The sequence below is a fragment of the Marmota monax genome, unplaced genomic scaffold, assembly GCF_021218885.2.
Source record: "Marmota monax isolate L192 unplaced genomic scaffold, Marmota_monax_Labrador192_F-V1.1 WCK01_AAM20220418_F8-fsc00001, whole genome shotgun sequence".
NCBI lineage: Eukaryota > Metazoa > Chordata > Mammalia > Rodentia > Sciuridae > Marmota > Marmota monax.
In genome coordinates, this window is record NW_026693777.1 from 54,611,285 (window position 1) to 54,635,579 (window position 24,295).

At 36.8% G+C, this 24,295-nt stretch overlaps 1 protein-coding gene across 3 annotated transcripts in view; it reads right to left on the bottom strand.

Annotated features, from left to right (window-relative positions):
* Wdr72 (WD repeat domain 72) overlaps positions 1–23,111 on the bottom strand; it is a 202,160-nt gene extending 179,049 nt beyond the window's left edge. For 2 of the 3 annotated variants that reach the window (XM_046461496.2, XM_058584811.1), the window contains exons 1-2: positions 22,276–22,414; positions 2,404–2,567 (exon numbers count right to left, since the gene is read on the bottom strand). In XM_046461496.2, coding sequence (XP_046317452.1) covers positions 2,404–2,556 — 153 coding nt within the window. In that variant the 5' untranslated portion in view covers positions 2,557–2,567; positions 22,276–22,414. Of the gene's footprint in view, positions 1–2,403; positions 2,568–22,275; positions 22,415–22,968 lie in introns of those variants that run through there. The other variant, XM_058584810.1, reaches the window with a different exon arrangement.
* Between the last annotated feature and the right edge of the window lie 1,184 nt (positions 23,112–24,295).

The window sequence follows — 24,295 nt, forward strand, 5'->3', positions numbered from 1 at the left end:
ACCAAAAATTTAATTTGAGTGATTAGAAAATGTATTTTGGGTAACAAAAAAATCTATATTACAAATGAATTACTACAAAAATACCATTGTGTTTTTTCTGAGCTATGCAAAAATATATGTAAATGATAACCCAGGCATATCAATAAGGATAAATTATTCTATGACATAATTATTTCTTTCTTTCATATCTACGATTACAGAAATATTTTTTTAAAAGGTCTATTGCTAGGCTAAGAAGGTCTTGTGGTGGAACTGAATCACTTACAAGCTATATTCTAACTCTAATTTTTTTCCTGGGAAGTCCATAAGATTCCAGCTTAGAAAATAACATCCTGTATTTTTCAAATCCTCACACTCAGGGGTGCATATTCCCATAGATAAACCTCAACAGAGTAAAATAAGCCCATCATGAAAAGGCAAATACTATATGATTACATTTATGTGAGGAATGTAAAGAAGTCAAATTCATAGAGAAAGTATTACATTTGTACTAATCAACACCTTATTCACATTGCAAACTTTTCCAACAACATCCTCATGGTGAATTTCCAAATCACAAAACCAATACTATCCCCAATTTAAATTTTCTCAATGTCTCCTTTTGCTTTAAGTATCCAATATAAGTTCTTCACTGGTCATTAAACCTTACATGACCAGCCCCAACCCATCTTCTCTCCTGGCCTCACCTCTCTCTGATCTTTGTTCACATCTAGGCTACAGCAACAGAAAGCTCTCTGTTCTCCTGCAGGCACAGGCTATTTCCTTAACAGAGCATGATCTAGTTGCCCCCCAGTCCCTGGCTAATCTGATTCCCATTCCCAAATCACACCTCTAACCCTGAGTTTCTAAATATTAGTGTCATTATCATTTAAAATGGGAAAACTCTTTGTTGTAGGAACTGTCATGCATACCCTAAGATGTTTATAGTAATTTCTTCTTTCAATTTTGACAAGAAAAATGCCAGTGGATATTACCAAATTTCTCTTGGATGGCAAAATAGATCCCTATTATGAATCACTGCTCTAACTCCAGGAAGACTTGCTACAAAGAGGAACATGGTGTAACTTCCCAACTGTACATACTTGCAGACAACTCCCTACTTAGAATACCTTGTACTGCAACATACCTGCACTACATTAGCTTAAATCCTTCCTATACCATACTGAAACCTCCTGGGCAACCAGCATAGGTCTCATTTGTGTTTGAACTCATGAGTAACTAGCATCTAGCCTACCTTAGAGCCTACATACTCAAAAAATGTATGCTGAACAAAGGCTGGATAAATAGCAGGAACAAATAAAAAAGGATCAAGATGTCAGCATTTCAAATGTCTTAAACTTAGAGTGAACTGCACATTACTAGGCAACTGCTTCAGCCAGAAAATAATAATACTCAACATTAAAAAGATTAACAAGACATTTAAAGCCATTTAGGAGTCTGAGTTTAAACCTATAACAGAAAATATATATTTCAAGATATATATGGCCCATCAGTTTCAAAGCACAACTATTGCAATAATACTCATTCCTTCTTTCAGGGATGTTCATAAACATCAAGCCAAGCTTCTCTGTTATGTGGTTATTGGCAGTCCTGTAGTAGAACTGTTCAGTGATAGGAGATGTTAATTAATTATACTATAAAATAGAATTACAATTAATTGTTAATTTAGGTTTTAAAGTGACAGACTTTAAAGGCTAAAAATAGTCTTTGATCTTTAAAAGGCTTCTTAATGAGGGCAGTATACTTTAAGTACATCATTAGTTTAAATGTACAAATTGGGTCTAGAGACTGCTAGAGTTAAGCAAATACCTATTCCAATATGTTAAATGTTTATGACTTGGGACAGAGACAATTAATTGCTAATCAATGGGCCAAATCCTAGGTGAGGTCAGGTTCTGAAATAGAAGGACAACCATAGTAAATTGGATTTAGAGCATTTTGATGTGATCTGTAACAATCACATGAAAGCAGAGACCAAAAGAATGGCAAGAAGGCCAAGCACAGTGGAAACACCCAGATAATTAAGATATTACTCATTTAGTTAGTAGCAGTTCTCAGGAATGCACGCTCTCTGTTTAGATTAATGAGCCATAATTTTTAGAATTATACTTACATGTCTATAGTTCAGTTACTTAGCATATAATTCAGGATATAAAATAGTAAAACTCAGCATAACTTAAAGGGTGATAACATTTAGCTGGTAGTTAAGATTAGCAATATTCAAAATATAATTTTCAAATATGACCTTATTCCACCATATATCACTTTATTTTCTCTAAATTCTTAAGTAAAACCAATTTATTACTTTTGTAAGCATCTTTTTAACAATCATGCAAACCATCCACTGTCACCACAGGTAGAAGAAGCAAGCTGTGCTTTACTATGTGAATAGCTTTCACTAACCTTTAGTTCAGGTGAAAGGCTCCAGAGACAGAGCTGCCCCTCCTGACTTCCAGTCACAATTGTCTGCTGGTCATCTGTGATCATGATGGCAGTGATGCTGTGGGGAGGGGCATTCTTTCCCCACAGTGCCACCGCCTGCAAGGAAGTCCTCATGTTGGTGAATCCTGGACATACAGAGAAGGAAAAAAGTGTACATGGTCATCTTTCATAAATTTGGGGGAACTGACCAAGTTCAAAGTGTATTTATAATGACACAAGTTTCCATGATATGTTTGCTTCATCATCAATTAGAGGAGAAAGTAGCCATCAGACAGTGAAATTATTGCCATCACTCTTCCATCAAAAAAGAATGTCTCCTCTTTCCATTCTTGATTATTGATACTGATGAACAGAAAGATAAGAATGATCTTCCCACTGCACACCCAGTTCTTACTATTGCTTTATCTCAAGCTTCTTCAAAGTCCAGGTAGGCCTCTGAAGAACACAACTGTCTACATACCACAATATAAACTTCTTTTCTCCAGAAATATCACTTTATCTAGGCAACAAATACCTGAATTTTCAATTAAAAAGAAAATCTTTTCCACAAAAATATTGTTTCCTAGTACTGAAAGATTCATGTGTCAGTGACTGTCATGATTTCTGCCATATTCACATTCAAGTTATATAGTTATTTATAATGATTTTTATTTGACTCATTTTTATATTTGGTATCTTCCTCAATAATAAAATTCATGCAGTCACTACTAATCATGTAATAGTTGCAATGGTTAAAATTAATGCATAATAATCCAAAAATGATCACCTGAGTAATAGATAAAATACTACTGAGTGATATGTCATTACATTTTGTGAGACACCAGTTAATTATTCTCCTCACATAGTCATTTTTTATGAAATACAAACAATTTGGGGATGTAATTTAGCAGTACTATTTAATCCCATTAAAATGTCAAAAATAGAAGACAGAAAGAAGGTACTAAGGATACTTTTCATATTTGCTTTGAGAAAGTTGACAAAATTCAAATATTCTGTCTGGAAGGATTTATGTAGCAAAGCATCAAAAAGTTAAATACCAATAAGAAATTTTAGAATTATTGTTTCTACTATTTACAATACTCATTTACATATATTTAGCATACACACACATAAAGAGAGACAAATATATAAACTAGGGTGTGCACTGACACCATGAATACAAATTTAGCATGGACAGTGACAGTGAGTAATCCACAAACTAGCTACTTTAAATTTTTCACATGTACTCTCACTGTTGGAATTCCACATGGTTCACATGTTAGTATAGTACAAAAGTATATCTATTCTATAATATACCTGTAATAGTCTTACTTCCATACCAAGCACCATGAAACCAAAGTTTCTATAGAAAATACTCTGAACTTGGCAATTTTGAATACCAGGACTACACACATTAATCAAATTACTAAACTAACCAGGGATTCTGGTTTATTAAAACACTATAACCTGACTTTTGATCTCTTCTGCTTCAAACACAGAGAAATAATGCATTATATACATACTAAAATATTGCTTCCTGAATAAGACTGCAAATAAGTCTAGGATCTCAAGGAGTGAAAACAGAGGAATCTGAAAACCAGTACATAAGCCTGGATCTGGGTCAGTCTATGGCTTTTGTGGGTGAGGAATTTGAGTGATAATATACTTAAGGACAAGAAATAAAGCCTTTTAGAGATAACCTTGCTCAATGTAATGGGAACCTCAAAAAACTGCACCACTACTCCTAGAAGATAAGGAAGCTTACTGTTTGACTCTTCACAGAAAAATGCAGTCTGAACCACAAACGGGTGTGGAGTAAAAATATATCATTACATATAATGACAGAAACACTACAAGAAAAATCAAGGTTCAAAATTTTCCCAGGTCAATGATACTATTGGAAGATTTTTCAGGAATACCATGTACCTATTAGAATATCTAACATCTAAAAATAAAAGTTATGTCAAATGCTAGGAAGATTGTAGAGCAAATGAAACTCATATACCAATGGTTAGAATGTACAATGGTAGACAATTTGGTTGTTTCAGACAAAGCCAGAATATATATCTACTACATGACTCAGCCAAACCACTCCTAAGTCTTACCTACAAGGGGAAAAAAGGGATATTTTCATACAAAGGTTGCTACTTGTGCAATGTTATTTGCCGTAACCTAAAACTGGAAATAACCTAAATGTCAATTAATAGGTAACTGAAAAAAACAAATTTTGGAGTATCCACACAATGGAATACTATTCCACAATAAAAAACAAGAAAGAATGACCTAATAATTCACACGACATGACATTGATGACAAAAGTAACTCAACAGAATAATACTGTATGGTTGTTTTGTATAAATTTCTAAAAAATTTAAATTTGTCCATAGCAACAGAAAGCAGGTAGAAGGTAACTGATTGCTTGGGACACCAAGAAGGGACAGAAAAGAGTTAGATTACAAATGTGAAGGAGGAAATGTTTGAGGGTGGTAAACAGGTTCATTATTTTAATTGTAGTAATGTGTTCCTTAGTGTATACATTTGTCAAAACTTATAAAATTTTACACTTTACATGCATTTTGAACACACAAGCATCCTTCATGCCAACTATAGTTCAATAAAGTTAATTTTGAGTTTTTGTTTTTAAAATGCATTTTGGGAGACACCTCAACAACCAAGAGTGATTAAGATTCCTATAGAAACCAATGACTTCAATGGAAAATAAATTCAAAATCAAATTACAAAACATTCAAGAAAATAATAAACTATGAGCAAGAAGAGGTATAAGTACCCTGGGAACTAATGATAAGAGAATTATTTAAACCTACTGCAAAAGAAAAACAAATGTATTAAAGTATTATAAACTATTAAAAAGACAAAAGAAAAACAGAAGGAAGACATTAAAAAACTTAGAAAATAAACAACCTATAAAAACATATATAGGTAGAAATAAATGCTACTTCTAGAAATAAAATATAATCATTTAACTAAAGCAAATATCGATTAAGAGAATAAATCAGAATAGGCTCAAGTAAAGAGGGAATAAAAGGCTTAGAAACAATTCTCAGGAAATAACCCAGATTATAACAAGAAGTAGTAAAGAAATAAAAATTGCTGAGTGAGAAAACCAGCAATATTAATATTAATCAGAGATATTAACTGAAAAGACCCAATATTTATCTACCATAAGAAAAAAAAAAGGAACCTATTCCCTTCCTGGGTAACTCAGCCTGTAATCATCAGGTAGGACACAGCCTAAGTGGAGTGTCATAGCTCAAGCAGAGTGAGGAAGGCATCTGCACAGGATATGTGGAGTCAGAGCCTGGAGAGGGTAGATAGGGTGCTGAAACAAAGGGCAGCCCATTATGAATTACAGGACATGTAGCAGAGTGAAAGGGATTATGGGACTGTCTGCTACTGGGTGTTGAAACCATAGCAAGGAGAGGAAGTAGCTCACTCTATGAGGTGCTTCCACATGAGGTGTCACTCTGGTGAAGATCAGACAAATGGGATATAAGTGAAGACTGTAGAACTGCTAGTAAGAAGGACCTCTATGAGGATGTCTTAACATCAGCTATTAAGAAAGATCATTCCTGACTTTTGCTCGTTTCACCACACACTTTTAGAATTCCTACAATTTGTCATTCAAAAATCACTTAGATTTTAACCTTCATTCTTGGCTTAGTTAATGTGTGCTTTCTGGGCACTAAGAAGTGGTTAAAAAAAAAAAAAAAAAAAGGAGTGCTCCTGGTCATGCAACTCCAAAGGAAGCCAGGAATTTCTGTTTATGGGCAATATGCACTTTGGCTCTTGTCCAAAGACTCACCTGCCACCTTTTAAACTTTCCTTAGGAAACTAGTCAAGGAAATTGATCATGCCTGCTAGGTAGCAGTGAGGAGAAAAAAAAAAAAAAAAAACTTTAGGGAAACATTTTCCAGGGAATTAGTATATTTGTAATACTGCATATTGTACTTAAGATAATTCCTTAGATGTATTATTTATATTCCTGTTATTGTGGAAAACTAGGTTCTCTTACTTGAATCAGCAAACCATTGCCTACCCCAAAACTGATCACCTATGATTAAGGTTTTTTATCTCCTTAAAATTATCTACTCCACACTGATGTTCCCTTAATAGAATGATACAGTTTTCCCAAGGACAGAGTATAGGCCTTTCCATAGAGCCCAATCCAGAGGGGGAACTTGCTAGATATTCTTTTGAATGAGTAGATCTTGACAGTCCTTCTTTCTACATTCTTTGTGAAAAATGGAAATCGTTTCTTAATCGATGTTGTATTCCCTACCATTCCCAAAGTGCAGTGCTTTGAACACAAGAAAATAATAAATATTGGCTGAATAATTTTTTTCTTTTTATTTAAGCTCTGAATCTGAGAAAGGAGAATAAGTGTGTGAACGATAAGTCATAGTAGATTTAAATCTGAATCAGTCATTCCCTCTTAGCTTCAGTTTCCTTATCTTGCGAATAATAGTGATAGCTATCTCATAGGGTTTCTGTGAAAATGGAATGGGAACCTGAATCAAATGTAGGGCAGAGAACAGTAAGTAAATTGTTGCTCTTATTTTTATCTTAGTTTCCATATTTCAGGAAAATAGAAACTGTTATCCACATATCAAACACTTTTACCATGACACTGTGCTTTATTCTCACACTTCTATCTCATTTGACTACTGCTGTATTTTAGCACCCAGAACAAGGTGAAGCACCAGCAGGTCCTCAGTAACTTACTACTTACTGAACAAATTAATGAATGAAGCCTAAAAGTTCAGTTGTAATAAAGTCTCTATTTAATTACTTACAAATGTTTTAAATATCTAGCAAAATACAAAGCACTTGGAGCTTAGAAAATCAAATAAATCAAAACATTTCATAGATTAAAATCCTTTATAGCCACAATTTATAACACAGCCAAATTAGAAAACAAAACACACTAAAGCAAAAACCACAAGAAATAAGACCAGAATTCATCCGGAATAATTTCGATTGTAAAGCATAATGAAAATACTTTTGCTATTTGGAGAGCTAGTTCTAGGACAGCTTTTACCAATTTTCACCTTTATTACCACATCATAAAGATAATAAGTCATATAATGCCCTATCTACATCTCAGCATTCTTATGAGGAATAAATTCAACGACATATATAAAGTATGACATAAATGACATAAACAAACTATGCTGTCCTTATACTACATCACACATCTTTCACTCATATTACAAACTCCTATAACTCTAGGATTTAGATCAAGAATGGTTGTGGGGGATCATAAATCAAATCCCCTTCACTTATAAGAAATAAGATTCTGATGAGAAATGTGGTCTAGATAACTCTTAAGATCTCTTCTGATTCTGAGATACTGAGAAACTAAGTGAACTGTACAGATGGAATAAACAATGACATCATTTATTTTTAGCTGTCAATTTTTTAAAAGTAGCTCCAGGAAGTTAGTATTTTTTGTTCAAGAGGTGAGAGTAAATCCATGCTTTCTGAGATCCCATATAATTCTCCAGAAATCCCTAATAAAAAAATAAACTTAAAAAGAAAAAGAAACATTTTTTTATTGCAGAATCTCTTTAAATTAGACAAAATCTCTGCAGTGTGGAGAAAAAGTTATGTCTCTGACAGAAGAATACCTGTTTTGTTTCAGATAATTATGTGTCTAGACAAGTTTTAAAATCTTTGGTAAGGGATTACAAACCTCTGTTTGACTGCCCTCTATTTATAATTATTGTACTTCAAGTTTGAGTGTCTGAATGATATTTTGGAATGTCTGAAACAGCTTAAGGATGGATGTTTACCCTTCAATGATTTCTAAATCTGGTTTACTTAAATGTAACTTAAATATTTCCATTGGAGAAAAAGAAAAAAAACAAAGCAAACATTTAAAAAGAGGAATATCCCTCAGACAGGGATAAAATTACAGATTATATTGTAATGGGCATATTGCTTTCCCTACTTGGAGATTTCTTTTCTCAGCACTAAGTATAGCATTTGAGATTTTGATATGGTATAGTATAACATATATAAGCAATATAATCAGTATCTTATAATATAGTAAATATATGGGAAATAATTATATAAACATGCACAAATACACACAAAAAGCCATATTCTTAAGTGACCCTCAAATAATTTCTTCACAATTTTCTTACTGTAGTTTACTTACATATCATAATAATTTTCAAATGAGAAGATTAATGTCCTACAAGAAGATCATAGCAGTAGGCAGAATACTCAAATAAATGAATTGACCACTAGTTAAATATATATGTGTGTGTGTGTATATATGTATATATATATATATATACACATATATACACACACACACATATATATATTTAAATATACACACACACATATATATATATACACACATATATATATACATACACACACACATATATACACACACATAGGTATATATTTATATCCCATTATTTCTCCCAAAGAAGCTTTAAGACCACATAACAAGTGCTCATACTCACACAAGTTCTACAGGAACATGGATGAAAGTGTGTTGTACAAAATGTAGTCCTGTAGAAAATAGCTGATATTTCATCAACCTTTCCACTCTTGATTTTTGCTCCCTTTTTTAATAATAGTCTCTCAAAACCTCTCATATTAGTGTGTGCATGCATATGTATGTAAAATGTTATAATTTCTCAATGATATAATGAAAAAAGCTTAAATGAAAAAACTGTTTTAGATCCAATAATTAAAGGGTGTATTCCAAAGCTGATTTTCGTAAGGTTTCATTGTACATGAAGACAAATGCAATTTATATGTGATTGAAATAAAAACAATATTAAATTTACTTTTAAAAACATTAAATACTTAAATATAGGTTCAAATTTAGGTATATGTCAAAGAAAACCAAATTTCATTTGTGACATGTTTGAATTATCTACCATTTATGGTTAATAAAGTCAAACTGCTTCTTTTCATAAGTTCTACATTTTGTTTCTAAAGGAGAGGTTTTAGACTATTGCTTGCAAGTGGTTTTTAACCATTCAAAATATATGAAATTGTAATATTTTCAATTTCTACAAAAAAGTCATATTTAATGAAATCGCTCATTTTCCCATCTCCACTACTGATTTTAAAAGTACTAGTCAATGTTCTGTATAAGAATCTCTATCTGAGGAAGGCACCCCACAGATGTAGTGTGGTTCACTTTTTTGTACAGAATCCCCTGTTCTTATTCTCACCGACACAGGATATCAATCACAGTGGTCTACTGTGATACAAATTAAAAAGTTGGAGCTTCTCAGCAGTGTCATGGCACATATGGGGCCACAAATAGTTTATATAAAGGTGTGTGCAAAATGCAAACTCTCAACCCTGTAAGTACAAAAATAATTATTTTCTATTTTTCTCTGTTTATGGATTGATGTGAAGAAGGATTGGAAGCACTGATTTAAGTAAAACATAACGCGGGACATAAATGATTTAAAGCTAGTGAGAGCTTAAATCATTACAGAGTTTGCAAAACCATATTTGCACCTTTGACACAGGCCTCCAGGTTATGCAGCCAGGGTGATGGCCACAGACTGCTGTGAACCTGCAGGATGAGCTCCTACGGGCTCCCAAACTGCTCTGATACAAAGGGAAAATGTTTTAAATAGCATGTTTTAAAACAGAAATAGCAACAATCTACTTACTCTAATAATAAGAATTTCATGATCACTGTCTAAACCCATAGGGCTCTTTAGTTATAAGTGAGGACACATCTTGCAAAGCTGTAAGGTACAGCTGGCAAACATTGAGTATGTCTGCTCACTGTTCCATCACTAGTCCCTAGCATGCTACCAGCCACAGGGGTGACATTCACTAAATATTTCTGAAGTGACTGTATTCAACGTAGAAAAGGGGAAAGAGTGAAGAGTTAGACTCCTATTTTGCTGATAAGGAAGCAGAGGAAAGTTGATGTGATTTTTTTCAGAAGACCAGAGAGCCTTCTTGCTCTGGTAGAACTTATATTCTGAAGGAGGTAACAGGTCCTACAGGAATCCTAGGGCTTCAGGTGACCTAAAGACAAAAGTGAGCTTTGAGAACATAATCACCTCTTCTTTTAAAGATGAGGAAACAAAAGGCCAGGAAAGTTGATTACATGGTCAAAGTAACCCAGGAAAAGGATGGCAGAGCTAGAACCAGAACCAGGTTTCCTAACAAACCATCCAGAACTTGACCCCTGTACACGAGGACAAAGGTGACCCAGACTCCACCAGAAAACCCTGCTGATATTCAAAGGAAAACTCCATTGTAATTTTGGTTGTTCTTGGGGGAAAAAAAAAAAGTCAAGCAAAACAACAATAAAACCTGTTACTCATCTAGACTCCAGAATAACCTCCATTGCTTTTAAAAGCTGGGCTAGCACTTCCTGATCTTTCTTCATAAACACAGTAGCCAGCAAGCCCAAGCAAGGAAAGCACACCACTACAGCTCCTGTCCTCCAGTCCACCTTCACCTTTTTCCCTTAATAATTTGTTTTTACCGTTCTGACTTGTCTGAGGCCAGCAGAATAATGAGTCTGTTGTGAATGTGGTTTTGTGGTTGGTATCTACTGAACACTGTGACTTTTAACCTTGTCATAAATAGCTTAGTTCAGGGACACACCCAGACAATAAGTCTCTACCTTGCTACCTTCAAACATTGACAATTCTAGAACCTTTTGACCAATGACAATCAACCAGAAAATACAAAGGATAAATTTCCCAGCTTACAAGGCATGAACTTTCACAATAACCTCCTGAAAGTAAATATCTGTGAGGAAAGTAAAAAATAGTGTGGCCATTTATAACTGAGCTTTGGGATAAAGCAGAGCTGGGTTTGAATTTTAGATGTAACCCCGACAACTATGTGACTTCTCTGAATGCCATTGCTTAAGTGGAGAAGAATCTTGCCCACTTTCTTCAAAACTCAGATACTGTGAGGGATGAAAATCAATCACTTCAAGATTCTGTTTTTCAAAACAGATAACTTGGTCATCCTGAGGCCAGAGGAAGATTTGTTTTAAAATTTTGAGTTTAGGTGGAGATTGAAAGAGCTTAGGTATTGAAATACATTGAATTACACACTCTAAATGGGTGCAGTGTATTGTGCATAAATTCTACCTTCAGAAACTTGAGAAAACAGAGTGAGGAAGGAGCACAGCCAAGGGGCATGGACAATGTGACACAGCTAGCTATTAAATGACAATAGTTTGGGAGAGGGTAAAGTAGAGCTCTATAAAAGAACAAGAAGCAAAAGTAAACTGAAGAAAAGTAACTGGATATCTGTATGAGCCAGAATGAGAACTGCTTTAACCACATGGAAATATAAGGCAAGCTGTCCCAGGAGTCCATGGGAACTGGGGATTCCTAAATAATTCTCAGCAGAAACCCACTCCCCTAAGACCTGTTTGCACATGCTTCCTGAAGCAAAAGTTCTTATTTTATCAACAGACTATGATCAGATCATTCCTTAGAAAAGGTGAAAAACTGTTTCTACTAAGTCAAAGGCTGCCTGAGGCATATTTGAATAACACATAAAATTCTGTCTGGTCTACCCACTGAAGCATGAACATATCAGAATTAACTCCTAACCAACTTCAAAGCCAAGCTCTTATTATTAAGTGATTAACTGCTACTTAGGAAACTTTAGAAAATAATGTATTTTAGGTAAGGAATACCTTGGCAGGTAAAGTCAATGTTAAAATAACCCACAGGTCAATGGAGAAATTAAAGATATATGCAAATTAATCTCTGAACTACAAAGAGTAATGATACGGAACATGTATAATACAAGCCAAGAAATCACATCCTTCATGACACAGATGAAGTTTCCATCACAGCACACAGCTCTCCCAACCTGTGATTCAAAGGTTTTCATAAAATACTACCTTCAAACTTCACCTGCTTACTTATTAAGATGCAGGGTAACAGAGTTAATACAGTCAAATGAAGGTCAAGAGCGTTCCTTTTACAGTCACTGTTAAAGAGTTGAGCATTACAGGGTAGCAAGGAAAACATGAGAATGACAGGGCAATTTCTGGGTGACACCTTTATTTAAAAACCTCAGTTTTAGGCTTTAAGAGGGCTTTTTGCTTTGTTTTGCTTTTCCTGTTTAGTCCATTTTTAATTACATTCAACAAATAAAGAGAACTAAAAAAAAAAAAGATGCAAGCTATTGGGTTGGGCTGCAGAGAACACAAAGAGTAGACAAACAGAGTCCCTGCCCTCAAAGTATTCACAACTGAGTCATCTTATGGTTAGTTTTAACTGAAGTATTTATACTAATTGGCAAGGCAATTGTTGTGTGTGTGTGTGTGTGTGTGTGTGTGTGTGTTCTGTAAACCCATTTTCAGTCTTGAGTCATATATTTTGCCCATAACCAAGGATGACCTGGAAAACTACATGCCTAACATATGTCTTTAAATTAATGTACTTTAATTATTAAACTAATCTATATAAAAACAAATTGCTCTGGTTTCTTGGTTTGGGCATGGGATCCTCCCATCCAACAACACCCCTGCCCCCTGCCAGCCACCACACTACAGCTGACCTGAGGCCAGTGACCTAGAATCTCTAGACTGAACAAAATCGACTTCTTTATAAGTTTTTTAAAAAATAATACATAAAGTTTTATAAATGAGCATATGCTAAAAGACCATCTGTGATACTATATGTCTTTGGGAAGGTAATTTTAAGACAGCATGTTAGATTCCTCATCAATAAAATGAGGATAAATAGTATCAGTCTAACAGGATTGATGTGAGAGTCAAGTTACATAATCCACAGAGATCATTAAATACTAAGTATTCAATAAATAATATTTGCTATTATTGAAAGATTTTTTAAAATCATAAAATCTGCATATATATATATATATATATATATATATATATATATATATATATATATCCTGCTAAGTAAAATAGTACTAAATGGAAACTTATAATCCTTCACTTTATTTTTTGTAATTTAAGTAAATCCACCTATTAAGTCAATTAAACAAGAAATGAAGGTAAGACTTCAAATATATCTAATTGTAAGATAAAATAATTTAGATTTTTAAAAATTGACTTAAAATTATCCACCATTTTTTCATCTTTTATGTGTTTTATTGAACCCACCTCAAAATTCATATGATGAAATTCTAACTGTAGGTATTTTAGAATGTGATCTTTTTTGAAAACAGGGTTCATTGCAGATATAAGTAAGTGAAGATGAGGTCAAAAGGATTAGGGTGATATCCTAACACAGTATGACTGTTGCTCATATAAAATGTGGAAATTTGAAGACTGACACAACAGACAGAGAAAGCCATGTAAAGTTGAAGGCAGAGATTGGGGTGATAATTTTAGAAGCCAAGAAACATCAAAGATTGCCACTACTCAGGAAATCGAGGCAGGAGTATTACAAGTTTGAGGCCAGCCTCACAACTTAGCAAGACATTGTCTCAAAAAAATCAAAAAAGGCTGAAAATGCAGATTAATGGTAGAACTTCCTGGGTTCAATTCCCAGTACCACTTGTGGGAGTGAGGGGTTGTTCAGCAAACCACTAGGAGGTAAAGGAGAGCCATGAATAAATTTGTTTTCAGCCCTTAGAAGGAACTGACTGTTAAAATACTTCAATTTGGGACCTCTAGCCTCAGAATTTTGAGACAATATATTGTTGTTTAAGCCACTTAGTTTGTGGCACTATATTGCACAATTCTAAAAAAAACAAAACAAAACAAACAAAAAAAAAAACTAGCATACCATTTAACAAATTTTGTTGCTTTCTAAACAGATCTGCCTCTGTGTGTATGTGTGTGTGTGTTTTCTTAAAACATATTTAATACAGTTGGTCACATACAAAATTCTATTCTCTTCTTTTGCATAAAAATCTCCTTTCTACTATACTACAGGCTTCCTAAAAATATATTCATTTATTCATCAACAAGTATTTATTAAGGTTCTACTAAATGAAAGGTTCACAGCTCTAAGCTAAATCCTACACATGTAAACAACCAGTGGGAGGCTGGCTGGCATGAGTATTCCTGAGGTACAACAGCAAGGGGGCTTCACGCCCATGGTGGTCAGTGGCCCATCCCTTACACCTTGGCTTCTCTTGGGAAAATTCTGGGTTTTTCCAAGGATCAGTTATCCCCTCTTTGACCTGACACACACTTCCCTCCTCTCAGCAATGACATAAGTGACACTAGAAGTTAGTCCACACTCATGTCCATCCTTCTTTCCCCAAGCAGATGGCAGCTCCCAGTGCAGGAATATGGGACTCTGTGGAGGAAGTATCTCTGTAGTCCAGTGTTTTCTGGTTCTGCCCATCAATTAGGAATACCTTTGAGGAAAGCCTTTAAGCCTATCCCTTGCACTGGAGGTTTATGGAAGTAGAATCCCACGGCGTTTTGTAGAGAGTGGTAGAGAAAGTACAGGACCTGAAAGTTATAATTCAAAGAAATCTTAACCTTACTGGAATATTCATGTTTTAAAAGGATATTTTCTAGTACTTCTGGCCCATTCTGACACTAGTTCCAGGCGCAGAAGTTGACCCACTTACACTCATCCTTATCTTTTTGGATTGTCTATCACGAGTCAAAACAAGCTTAATTTCCTTCTCATATTCCCCACCTCACCTCTTTTTTTTTTCCTCAGAATTTTCTCTGTCCTGGCTCTTCCCATTTTCCCTTATTTTAGAACACATCCCCACCTCTGCCTTCATTGTGTTTTCTTCTTTTTCCCAGTATTAAGGCAAACAGTGTTAACAAATTCCACTCAAAAATGTCTACTAAACTGCAAATGCGCTCTGGATGCTCTGTTGGGGCTTTGCCATGCATTTTCTCATTGAATCCACATACCTAACATTAGTATTGCTAGTCTGGGTAAATCTGAATCCCTTGGCTAGAATTAATTACATCCTAAGACACATCTGACTTCAAAGTCCCGCCCACTTCTCCAAGGGCCTGAGAGGGAGCTGACATCATGATGACTCCCACGACTGTTCACAGTTACATATGGGCAAGCTAGCCCATCTATTTCTTCAAAGAAAATGAAACAAATACAACTTATTAAACCACAGTGTGGTTAGGTGCCAAATCACTCTTCAGTCTGTTGGTGAGCCTATAAGTAGATTTTTCCTAATCTACAAAAGCTATTTATTATACATATAGAAGCACATGCATGGGCAGGAGTGATTTCAAACATCAGACTTAAAACAAAAACAGTTGAAAGCCTATTGTAACACTGGGGTCAAGGAGCAAGAGTCATCATGCAAAGCAAGATTTCTACTCTGAGATGATTTCAACTCAGTGTAGCTGAGGGAGATGGAAAGGGCTTAACTAGAACTACAGGCCAAGAGAAACCAGGCAATTTTCCCAGCTTCGTCTTGTTCCAGAAACAGTCCCCAGTAAAAGGGATCCCTCTTGTCTGCTCTGCTAGATTTCTACTGACCAAAGAAGTCACTATCCATGGTATTGAGAAATTCTGTCCCTGGAGCATCAACAAATGGCCAAATCCTAAAGTTCGTGGGTATATGAGAGCCTTAGAGGCCTAGAATCGATCCACCCCATTCTAACCAGCAAGAAACTACCTAGTAATACCTTGTTTGTATTTCTTGGAGGAGGGACACCAGAAACACTTATTTCATTCTGCACAATAATTCACCACAATCAGAAGGAGCACAGCAAGGGCAACGCCATCTCCCAGCTGCTGATTACATCAAAGGCTTGCAGCACAGATTCAATTTTATGATGTTAATCTCAGCCTGCCACTCAGAAATTTTCTCTGAGGGATATGATTTTTCTCAGGATTTCATTTTAAGAATGATTTTCTTCATCCACAATCAATAAAGATATGTTTTCATCAAAAGACTCTATCTTGGCAGAATTCAATTGGCTATTTCAATCCCTTTTGGTGACACAATATTAATTAAAATAGTTTATGTTGCACCTCAACTGGAAAAAGAGGTACTGAAAATAGCAGCTACTCAGAACACATGTTCTATACACATCAACATGAAGGGCAGAAAATAATTTTCTCTTTCTCCAGGCGACAGATATTAGCTATTCAAGAGAGTCACTCTAACTTGGTTTATCTCTGTGACCTCACTGGGAAAAAAATAATAAGGATGAAGCCCTTTCTGTTCAAACACATCTTCAAATGTCCCTTCCCAGAGCTTCAAGAAGAAGAGAGATAATTATCTGAGTGCCTGTATGTCATGATGGGCTATTTAAAGTTAGTGTTTCTTGTAACTAAAATAAATAAATAACAATAACAATGCTATTTTTATCTCCAATTTTGAAATAATGATTGCAAGTGATTATACTATATTTCTCAAAGGTGGGCATAGACAAAATTTTTACATTTCAAAAGAGAAGAAATTTATGAACTGTTACAGAAAATAAAAGAATTATGCTTTAACAGTCATTTGAAAGTGGGGGTTAATTCACCTAAGAAATGTTTATAATCTACCTGACTATTCTCTATGTGAGACTGAAGACCCCCGTTTCTGCCCCCAAATGCTGTCAAGTCATGCATCTGTTCTCCCAGGTAAAAGAGGCCATAGCCTGGTTCCTACAAGGTACGTAGAGAATTCAGAGCATGAGGCACTTACTCAGCCTGGACAGGGGCTCAAGGAGGGCTTCTAAGAGGAAAGATCAATTACTAAAATACTCAGCTAGCAATTTATATCCACAGTTTAAAAAAGAGTAAACGCAAGTCTAATAAAACATGCAGTCTTCGTCAATCAAACCTTCTCATCTTCCTATCCTGAATTCATTCATCCATTACACTTTAGAAGGTGGTAATAAAGATAAAAGATATCTTGATATCCTAAGAAGTCCAAGAATTTAACAGAACTCAACAGGCCATATCCGTAAAGAGGAGCCTTAATCTAATTGCTCCAAGAATACTCTTTTAGACTAAACTGGATTTATACAAAAATAGAGAAAAGCATCAAATTAAGGAACAGTATGGAAATGTATATAAATTTAGCCCAAGTCCATACTTATTATTAAAGAAAACAATCAAAAGGTAAGTCAAAAACAGAGAGTGGTCTGGAGTTTAGATTTGTTCATATACTTGGTCAGTAAGTAATAAATTCTAGACAGAGAGATGACACTATTCTCCACAGAGTCTACATGAGGTATACCATGTACATCAATATTGGAATAACACTGTCAAAAAAAGAAGAAAGCTTCAGTCAAGATAAGTATCACCTTAGAAGTCTCTTAAAATTCAGATTCCTGTGTTTCACACTGTATGTAATGACCCAGAACCTCTAAAAGATAGGATACAGGAATATTTTGAGACTAATTCTCCAAAGACGTCCACACTTGAGGTTAAGGGACTACAGTCAATCTCAGCATACCTCCTGCACAGCACAATTAATGAAATACTCAAATAAACTGATTATATTTTTAAAATTCATTGAACAACAAGTGAATAAATGCCCAAAAAGAACAACTCTCCTCAAAAAGTTCTTTCTCAGGTCAGGTATTCATGGCCTAGTAGGAATGTCAATGGCCTGATCTGGGTCTTCCATCAACAACAGGCCTGACCTGGCCCTTAGAGAACTCTTTTTTTCTATAATGACCAAAACCTAATATAATTAAATTATTTTGCTATTTACTGGTGTCTATATGATTCATAGAAATTTTCCATGCTTTGCAGGCATTGCAACAGAATTATCTTTTCTTTGAAATTCACATGGAGAAAAGCTGAAAAGGGGAAAAGTCTAGGTATTAAGTTATTCAGCAAATTTGTACAACATTTGCAAGACAGATAACTCATGCATGATCAAATTAGAATTTTAAGGCAAATTCTTCCAAATTTAAAGAGATTTTAAAATCTAACAATACCAAAGAAAAGTCAAGGGGTTGGGGTTGTGGCTCAGAGGTAGACTGCTTGCCTAGCATGTGTGAGGCCCTGGATTCAATCCTTAGCACCACATAAAAATTAAATTAAAAAAAAAAGGTATTGTGTCCAACTACAACTAAAAAATTAGTATTAAAAAAAAAGAAAGTCAAGAAGGTAAAACTCTATAATATATTCCTCTCAAAATAGTCAAGTTTGCATTTTGGTATCCCAAATGAACCCATTTTCAATATCTCTTTCAAAATATTTTCTAAGACTCACTTCAATAGCTAAGACTGCAATGACTTGGAGCAAAAAGATGGATGTAAAATGGCCAGAGATCCTATCATGCAAATGTAGGAATGCAGAACTTTTCCAGCAAGAAAACACTCAAAGTGTGTGGAATTCCTTTCACAGAACCTGGCCCCAAAGCATAGGTTAATAAAAACATAGTCTAAGAGGGAGGAAAGCCTTCAGTGGTTGAAGAAGAAGAAGGGCAGTGGTCCTGGAAATATATATAACCTGATGCTTCATTGTAAAGCATGAGAACAGTTGAAACATTTCTTTATCTCCTTTTTGTAAAATGCATGAAATCCATAAACCCCCACCTGTATTCAAGTCTAGGTTAGTGCTCACCTATCTCTAGTCAGGAGAAGAATGGGAGTGGAGGGTATCAAATTGGTTGAGTGCCTACTGTGTAACAGACAGGAAACTGTTTTATATACAACTAAGTCTTCACTCAGAGATTAAATTAGTACCCAATAATGTGAAATAATAGTGAGATCCCCCTTTTACATTTGAGGAAATGAAGACTCTGAGGTAAAATAATTTGCCAATAGCTTGCCAGTAGCCAGTAAAGGATGGGACAGTATGCAGACAGCTTGACATGTTTTGCATTTATAGTGTCTTTTCACCCTAGCAAACAAATTTTTACTTGGCTTAGGATGCTTTCTCAGCATTTCCACCTGACAAATGCCTACAAAACTGGAATCTGCAAAACTGTAACTAAATTTTAGTTCTTTGAGCCTGCTCTGGTTGATGTTTAGCACTGTTCGACTCTCAGCTTTCCCTTTTATTCTTTTCGAGAGTATTTATTACTTTGTTCTAATATTTCCTGTCTGTTACCTGAACTCTACCATGAATGCCTAAGGGAGGTCTTGTGGATTTTCTTCTTTGCAATCTGTTGTCAGGTAATTTTATATATAAACAAAAGGTCAAAATATGCTGAGTGGTGGGCTGGGGATGTGGCTCAGTGGTAGAGCACTTGCCTGGCATGTGTGAGGTTCTGAGTTTCATCCCCAGCACTGTCAAAAAGGAAAAAAAAAAGTTTATATAGAGTGAACAAAAACAAACTACTGAGTGTGAAGCCAAAGAATTAATGTATTAGTCACGAGTCAACTCTCTTCTTCCTTCTTCCCCAGACAAATCATTCTAATTTCAACCAAAGAAGCCTAAAACCATATGAGTTTTCTGGGCCTTCACCCTCATTGCTCACTGCTAACTCACAGGCAACACATCAATTAACCATAAGGTTAACTGGTTCAATAACTTACTTCTCCTTCATCCTGTACGTTTTCATTTTTCTAAATGCATAGGACTTTATATTTATTCTAGTTACGTTTCATATTGCTAAAATAAAAAGAACACGAAAGTCAGCATTAATGAAGATAATGCTACCCTTTATTAATTTTTTATTAAATGCTATACACTATGCTGTTTACATTAGGTAATCACTTCACTGTATTCATATATCCTTAGACATTTTATCATGTCTACTCTAAACATGAGGAAATTGAGACTTGAAGAACTTAAATAATTTGCCTAAGGTCAGCGCTGAAAAACATACCTATCAGTCTACAAATCTCATGCTCTTAAACACTACATTGCAGTGCTTATGTGGGGCTGGGGTAGTGTCCAGGATGTTAGGACATTCTCTGTAATCAATCTTCTAGTGCAATGATTCCTAGCTGTAAACCTAAAGATTTGTATTTTTAAACAGAGTTTCAAGGAACCCAAATGTCTTTTCTATTCAAAGAAACTCCCCTTATTTTGAAGATTAAAATTGGCACATAAAAGGTAAGGGACTTAATGAGACCCCAAAATTAATTAGGGGATTTATCAGAACTTCAAAGTTGATCTGGGGCTAGAACGATGTGCAGTTAAATATTTTTAGTCCAGGTCCTTATCATATGCCCCTGCCTGCAATTCATCCTAGAGTAGAAATGAATCTAAAAATTTTAACCACTAGGAAAAAATAAGCATACATTCAAAAAAGGATTCCACAGACATGCTTTTTATGATGAGCTAACAGAATATTAATGAGAGCCCCTTTTGTGATCAATATTATTGAGCAGTATTATTATTAACTTTATTATCTAATAACACAAAGAATAAGTGAATTGCCCCAAAGGCAAGTGATCAAGCAATCTTGAAACCTTCAAATATCCCTGTTACCATTATTTCAAGGTTCCTTGAAGTTATTGTATAGCTTAAATACACTCATCTTTACCTGTAGGCCTCTATAAACTAGAACTTCAGGTTTCTAAAATATTCCCTCCATTGGGTAGAGTTCTCATACACAGGGAGAGGTTGATGTTGTCTTGATAAAATAATCATAATTCATAAATATCTTGCCCCCAAAGTAGAAATACTGAAACTCAACTAACAATATCATTTTCTGTGGTTTAAAAAAATAACCACTTTTCTGGTGGGGTGAGGTTCCCAACCACTGTGGGTAAGGACTGCAAATTCCAGGTCAGCCTCAGCAACTTATGGAGACCTTAAAAAAATAAAAATGTAAAAGGCTGGGGATGTAATTAAGGAGTTAGGAGTAAAGTGCCCCTGAGTTGGATCTCCAGTACTGGAAAAATAATAATCACTTACTAGCCTACTTCAAGGACAGTTCCTCTTTCTCCTTCAGTCCTCTGTATTCTTTACAGAAAACACTATGGCACATTTTAATATTCAAGGAACTAAAGAAGGCTAAGTAACAAGTGATGTTTGCCAAAAAACCACAAGACCAAATTAACCCCAAGTACTTCCATGACAAAAGTGATTGCTTTCTTTCTTCCTGGTCTTTGGTGAAAATGAAGAAAAGGTAGAGAGGGAAAAGTCCTGCAGATGAGCAGTGGGGTGGGGGTGTGGGCAGGGGAGGAGTGGAAGAATGAAAGGAACTAATAAATGTTTCTAAACACTTTCTTCAAAAAAAAATCCCTAACAGGTGACCCAGTCTCCAATAGTTGACCTTGAACTCTTTTAGAATAATGCTGGGAGGAGGATGAAAAGGTTTAAAGTAGAGCAAAGTTCTGTTTACATGTCATTGTTAACTGTATGCAAAAATGCTGTGATCTGTGAGGGCATGTTAAGGAAGCATTGGCCCCTGAAGGAAGTATTCCCAGTATGTCACTTTATTCAGGTTTTTGTGAATGTAGGCACATCCGCCCCTCGATTTGTTTTCCCATTCCGCGTCTAACCTGACAGACGACTAACGTCTGGTGCCTGTAAATCCTTTTGGCGGGCTCAGCCATAGGTGCGCGCTAAGGAAGATTTTCACCAGATCCCCCGCCCACAGCAGCTCTAAACTGTCCCACCAGAGTATGTCTGTCCACAGGGTCTTTTTTCTTGATAATGAACTCAGTTATAAAATTAATTCCACACACTCCCGTTCCAGACAAGCCTGATACCTGACTCCCAGTAAACTCGCAATAATGACAGGCAGGTCCCTAAAAGTACCCAGAACTCAATGTAAGTAAGGTACGGCGTGTCCCTCAGCAATTCCCCCACCTCCCATCCAAAAATCAATTTGACAGATGAGCGGCTTTGCAATGTCTCGAAGAGTTTGAGGAGGGACTGTCCGCGTGCAAGAACTCGGAGCAAAAGGAATAGGTTTTAGCAACAGCTATAGGCGCGCGCCCGTTCCTTTCCCGCCCCGCAGTTTCCCTCCAGCGCCGGCTCCGAGAGAAGCAAACCGAGAGACGGCCCCCCTGAGGGACTGCCGAGGACCCACCGCTTGGGACCAGGAGCCTGAGCCAAGCCCTGGGGCGTCCACCTTATGCGAGCTGTGGCACTGTGGTGTAGCAGGGGCCGGGCGGCGTGACCGTCGCGCAGCCGGACAGCTGGCGGTAGGCGGCTGGGGGGCCTTTGGGTCTGAGGGGAACTCGCCTCGGCCCCGCCCCCGGCCCCGCCCCCGGCCCCACCCCGGTTCGCTCCGGCCGCAGCCGCCAGCCGCTCCTTCACGGGAGGCAACCTCCTTCTCTCGCAGGGAGCCCGGAACAGGCCGGTCTGCAGCCAGCGAGAGCCCGCTCCGGTCAGGACTGGCGAGTTGGAGTTAAGGTGAAGAAAATCAAAGTGGCCCTGGTGGACTGAACTCTTGGCCCCGGGCGTTGGGGGCGACTTGGAGCTCCCAGAACTTTGATGTGCAGGTGTGGGAGGACGTTTTCCTCCAGACCGCACTCCCGGAGCAGGCAAAGCGAGATTCCGAAGCTCCCAGAGGAGGTAAAAAATTCACCCTAGGCGGAAATCAGCGCCGAACCTGCTACGGGTGGGCGCCCACCACGACTGACTGGGTGGTTTAGGAAAATGGGAGGGACTGCTGGCTTTTCTGAGGTTTCTCAGTTACTTGACCCTCCACAGCCTCAGGGTGCTGGAAGCCGGTGAGGAGAGGAGAGGTGTTAACCCCTCCTTTTACACTGACACCTACCTGGCTTCCCAAGCTCTAGGGTTCTGCGGTTCTTCTAGCCAGGCCCACGACAGACCACAGTTGCAGGGCTTCCCCCAGAGTCTTCCCCTGTGCAGTCTGACTAGAACACTCCTCTGCCTCTGTGTCCTCAGTGGGGACTTAGTTCCTGTTCTGGAGCCTCACTTCCCCAAACAGGTAAGGTGAGCCAGGTTCACTCCTAAGGTACCTCACTTCTGTCATAAACACTGTCACGCAGTTTATTGCACTAACTCCCCTGCTAGATTATAAGCTCTGTTAGGCAGGGACACCAAACACATAGTAGATACCCCGTAAATGTTGGCAAACGATGTATGCATGCAGCCATCAACTGTTAAGGTGCACCCAGCTCTCCAAGAAATTCCCTCACCAACCCTGACTTTCTAAGTCTGCAGGAAGGAAATATCTCCACACATACCTCATCCTCAAGCCTTCCTCCTGTCTTTTGAGCAGAGCCTTTTGCTTCAGTCTCCATAGAGACTGAAAAAGTTGTGGGAAAAGATCAGGAACTATTTTCTGTTATCTGAGCTCTGCCATAATTAGCTCTGTGGCCTTAAAGATCCTAAACGTCTCTGGAACTCAAATTAGAGGTGCAGTTCCTAGGACCCATGATATTTTTACAAAGAACAGCAATGTGGAGAAAAAGAGAAAGGCAGAAAAAAAAAGAACTTCTGGATTGAAAAAAAGTGTTGTAAAAATATAATAGCTTATTGGTTTTTAAACCAAGATAGTCACTGACATTGTTGAGCTTTATCTTAGCCCTGTGATCCTGGAAAACAGAAAGGGTTAAAGAAACCCTCCCACCCCTTTCATTTCTAGAAACAACTTACTACAAGGAACCATCCTTTACCTTATGGCTTAAGTAAAACTCACCAATGCCACTCTTGTTTACCTATAACCAGTCTGGACATAGACCCTCCAATTCCCCATAAATGATTAACTGGATTGTTGGTACCTAGTGACCAACCCAGAAAAAATAACTATCTGTACTTGACCAAATTCTAGTTAGACTTCCCAACCTTCTCCTGGCCCTGAAGTTTGACCCACCATCAGCCCAACCATTGCACAACCCTCTAACAATCCCTTATGTAAATACATTGACCCCCAATAAAACCTTCTCTTTCAACTGTAAGATCATCCAAACTAGTTTGGCCCACTTTTCCACATCTTGTTCTCTACAGTGTTGTTTAGTCCTTCCTAGAAAATACTTTTTTCCTGCCTGCCTTTTGAAAGGTTTGCCCATCCCAGGGTCAAAGCTTTCCCCCTACTGCAATAGTCCCCTTCTCTGTTACAAGTCTCTCCCTTTCTTTTT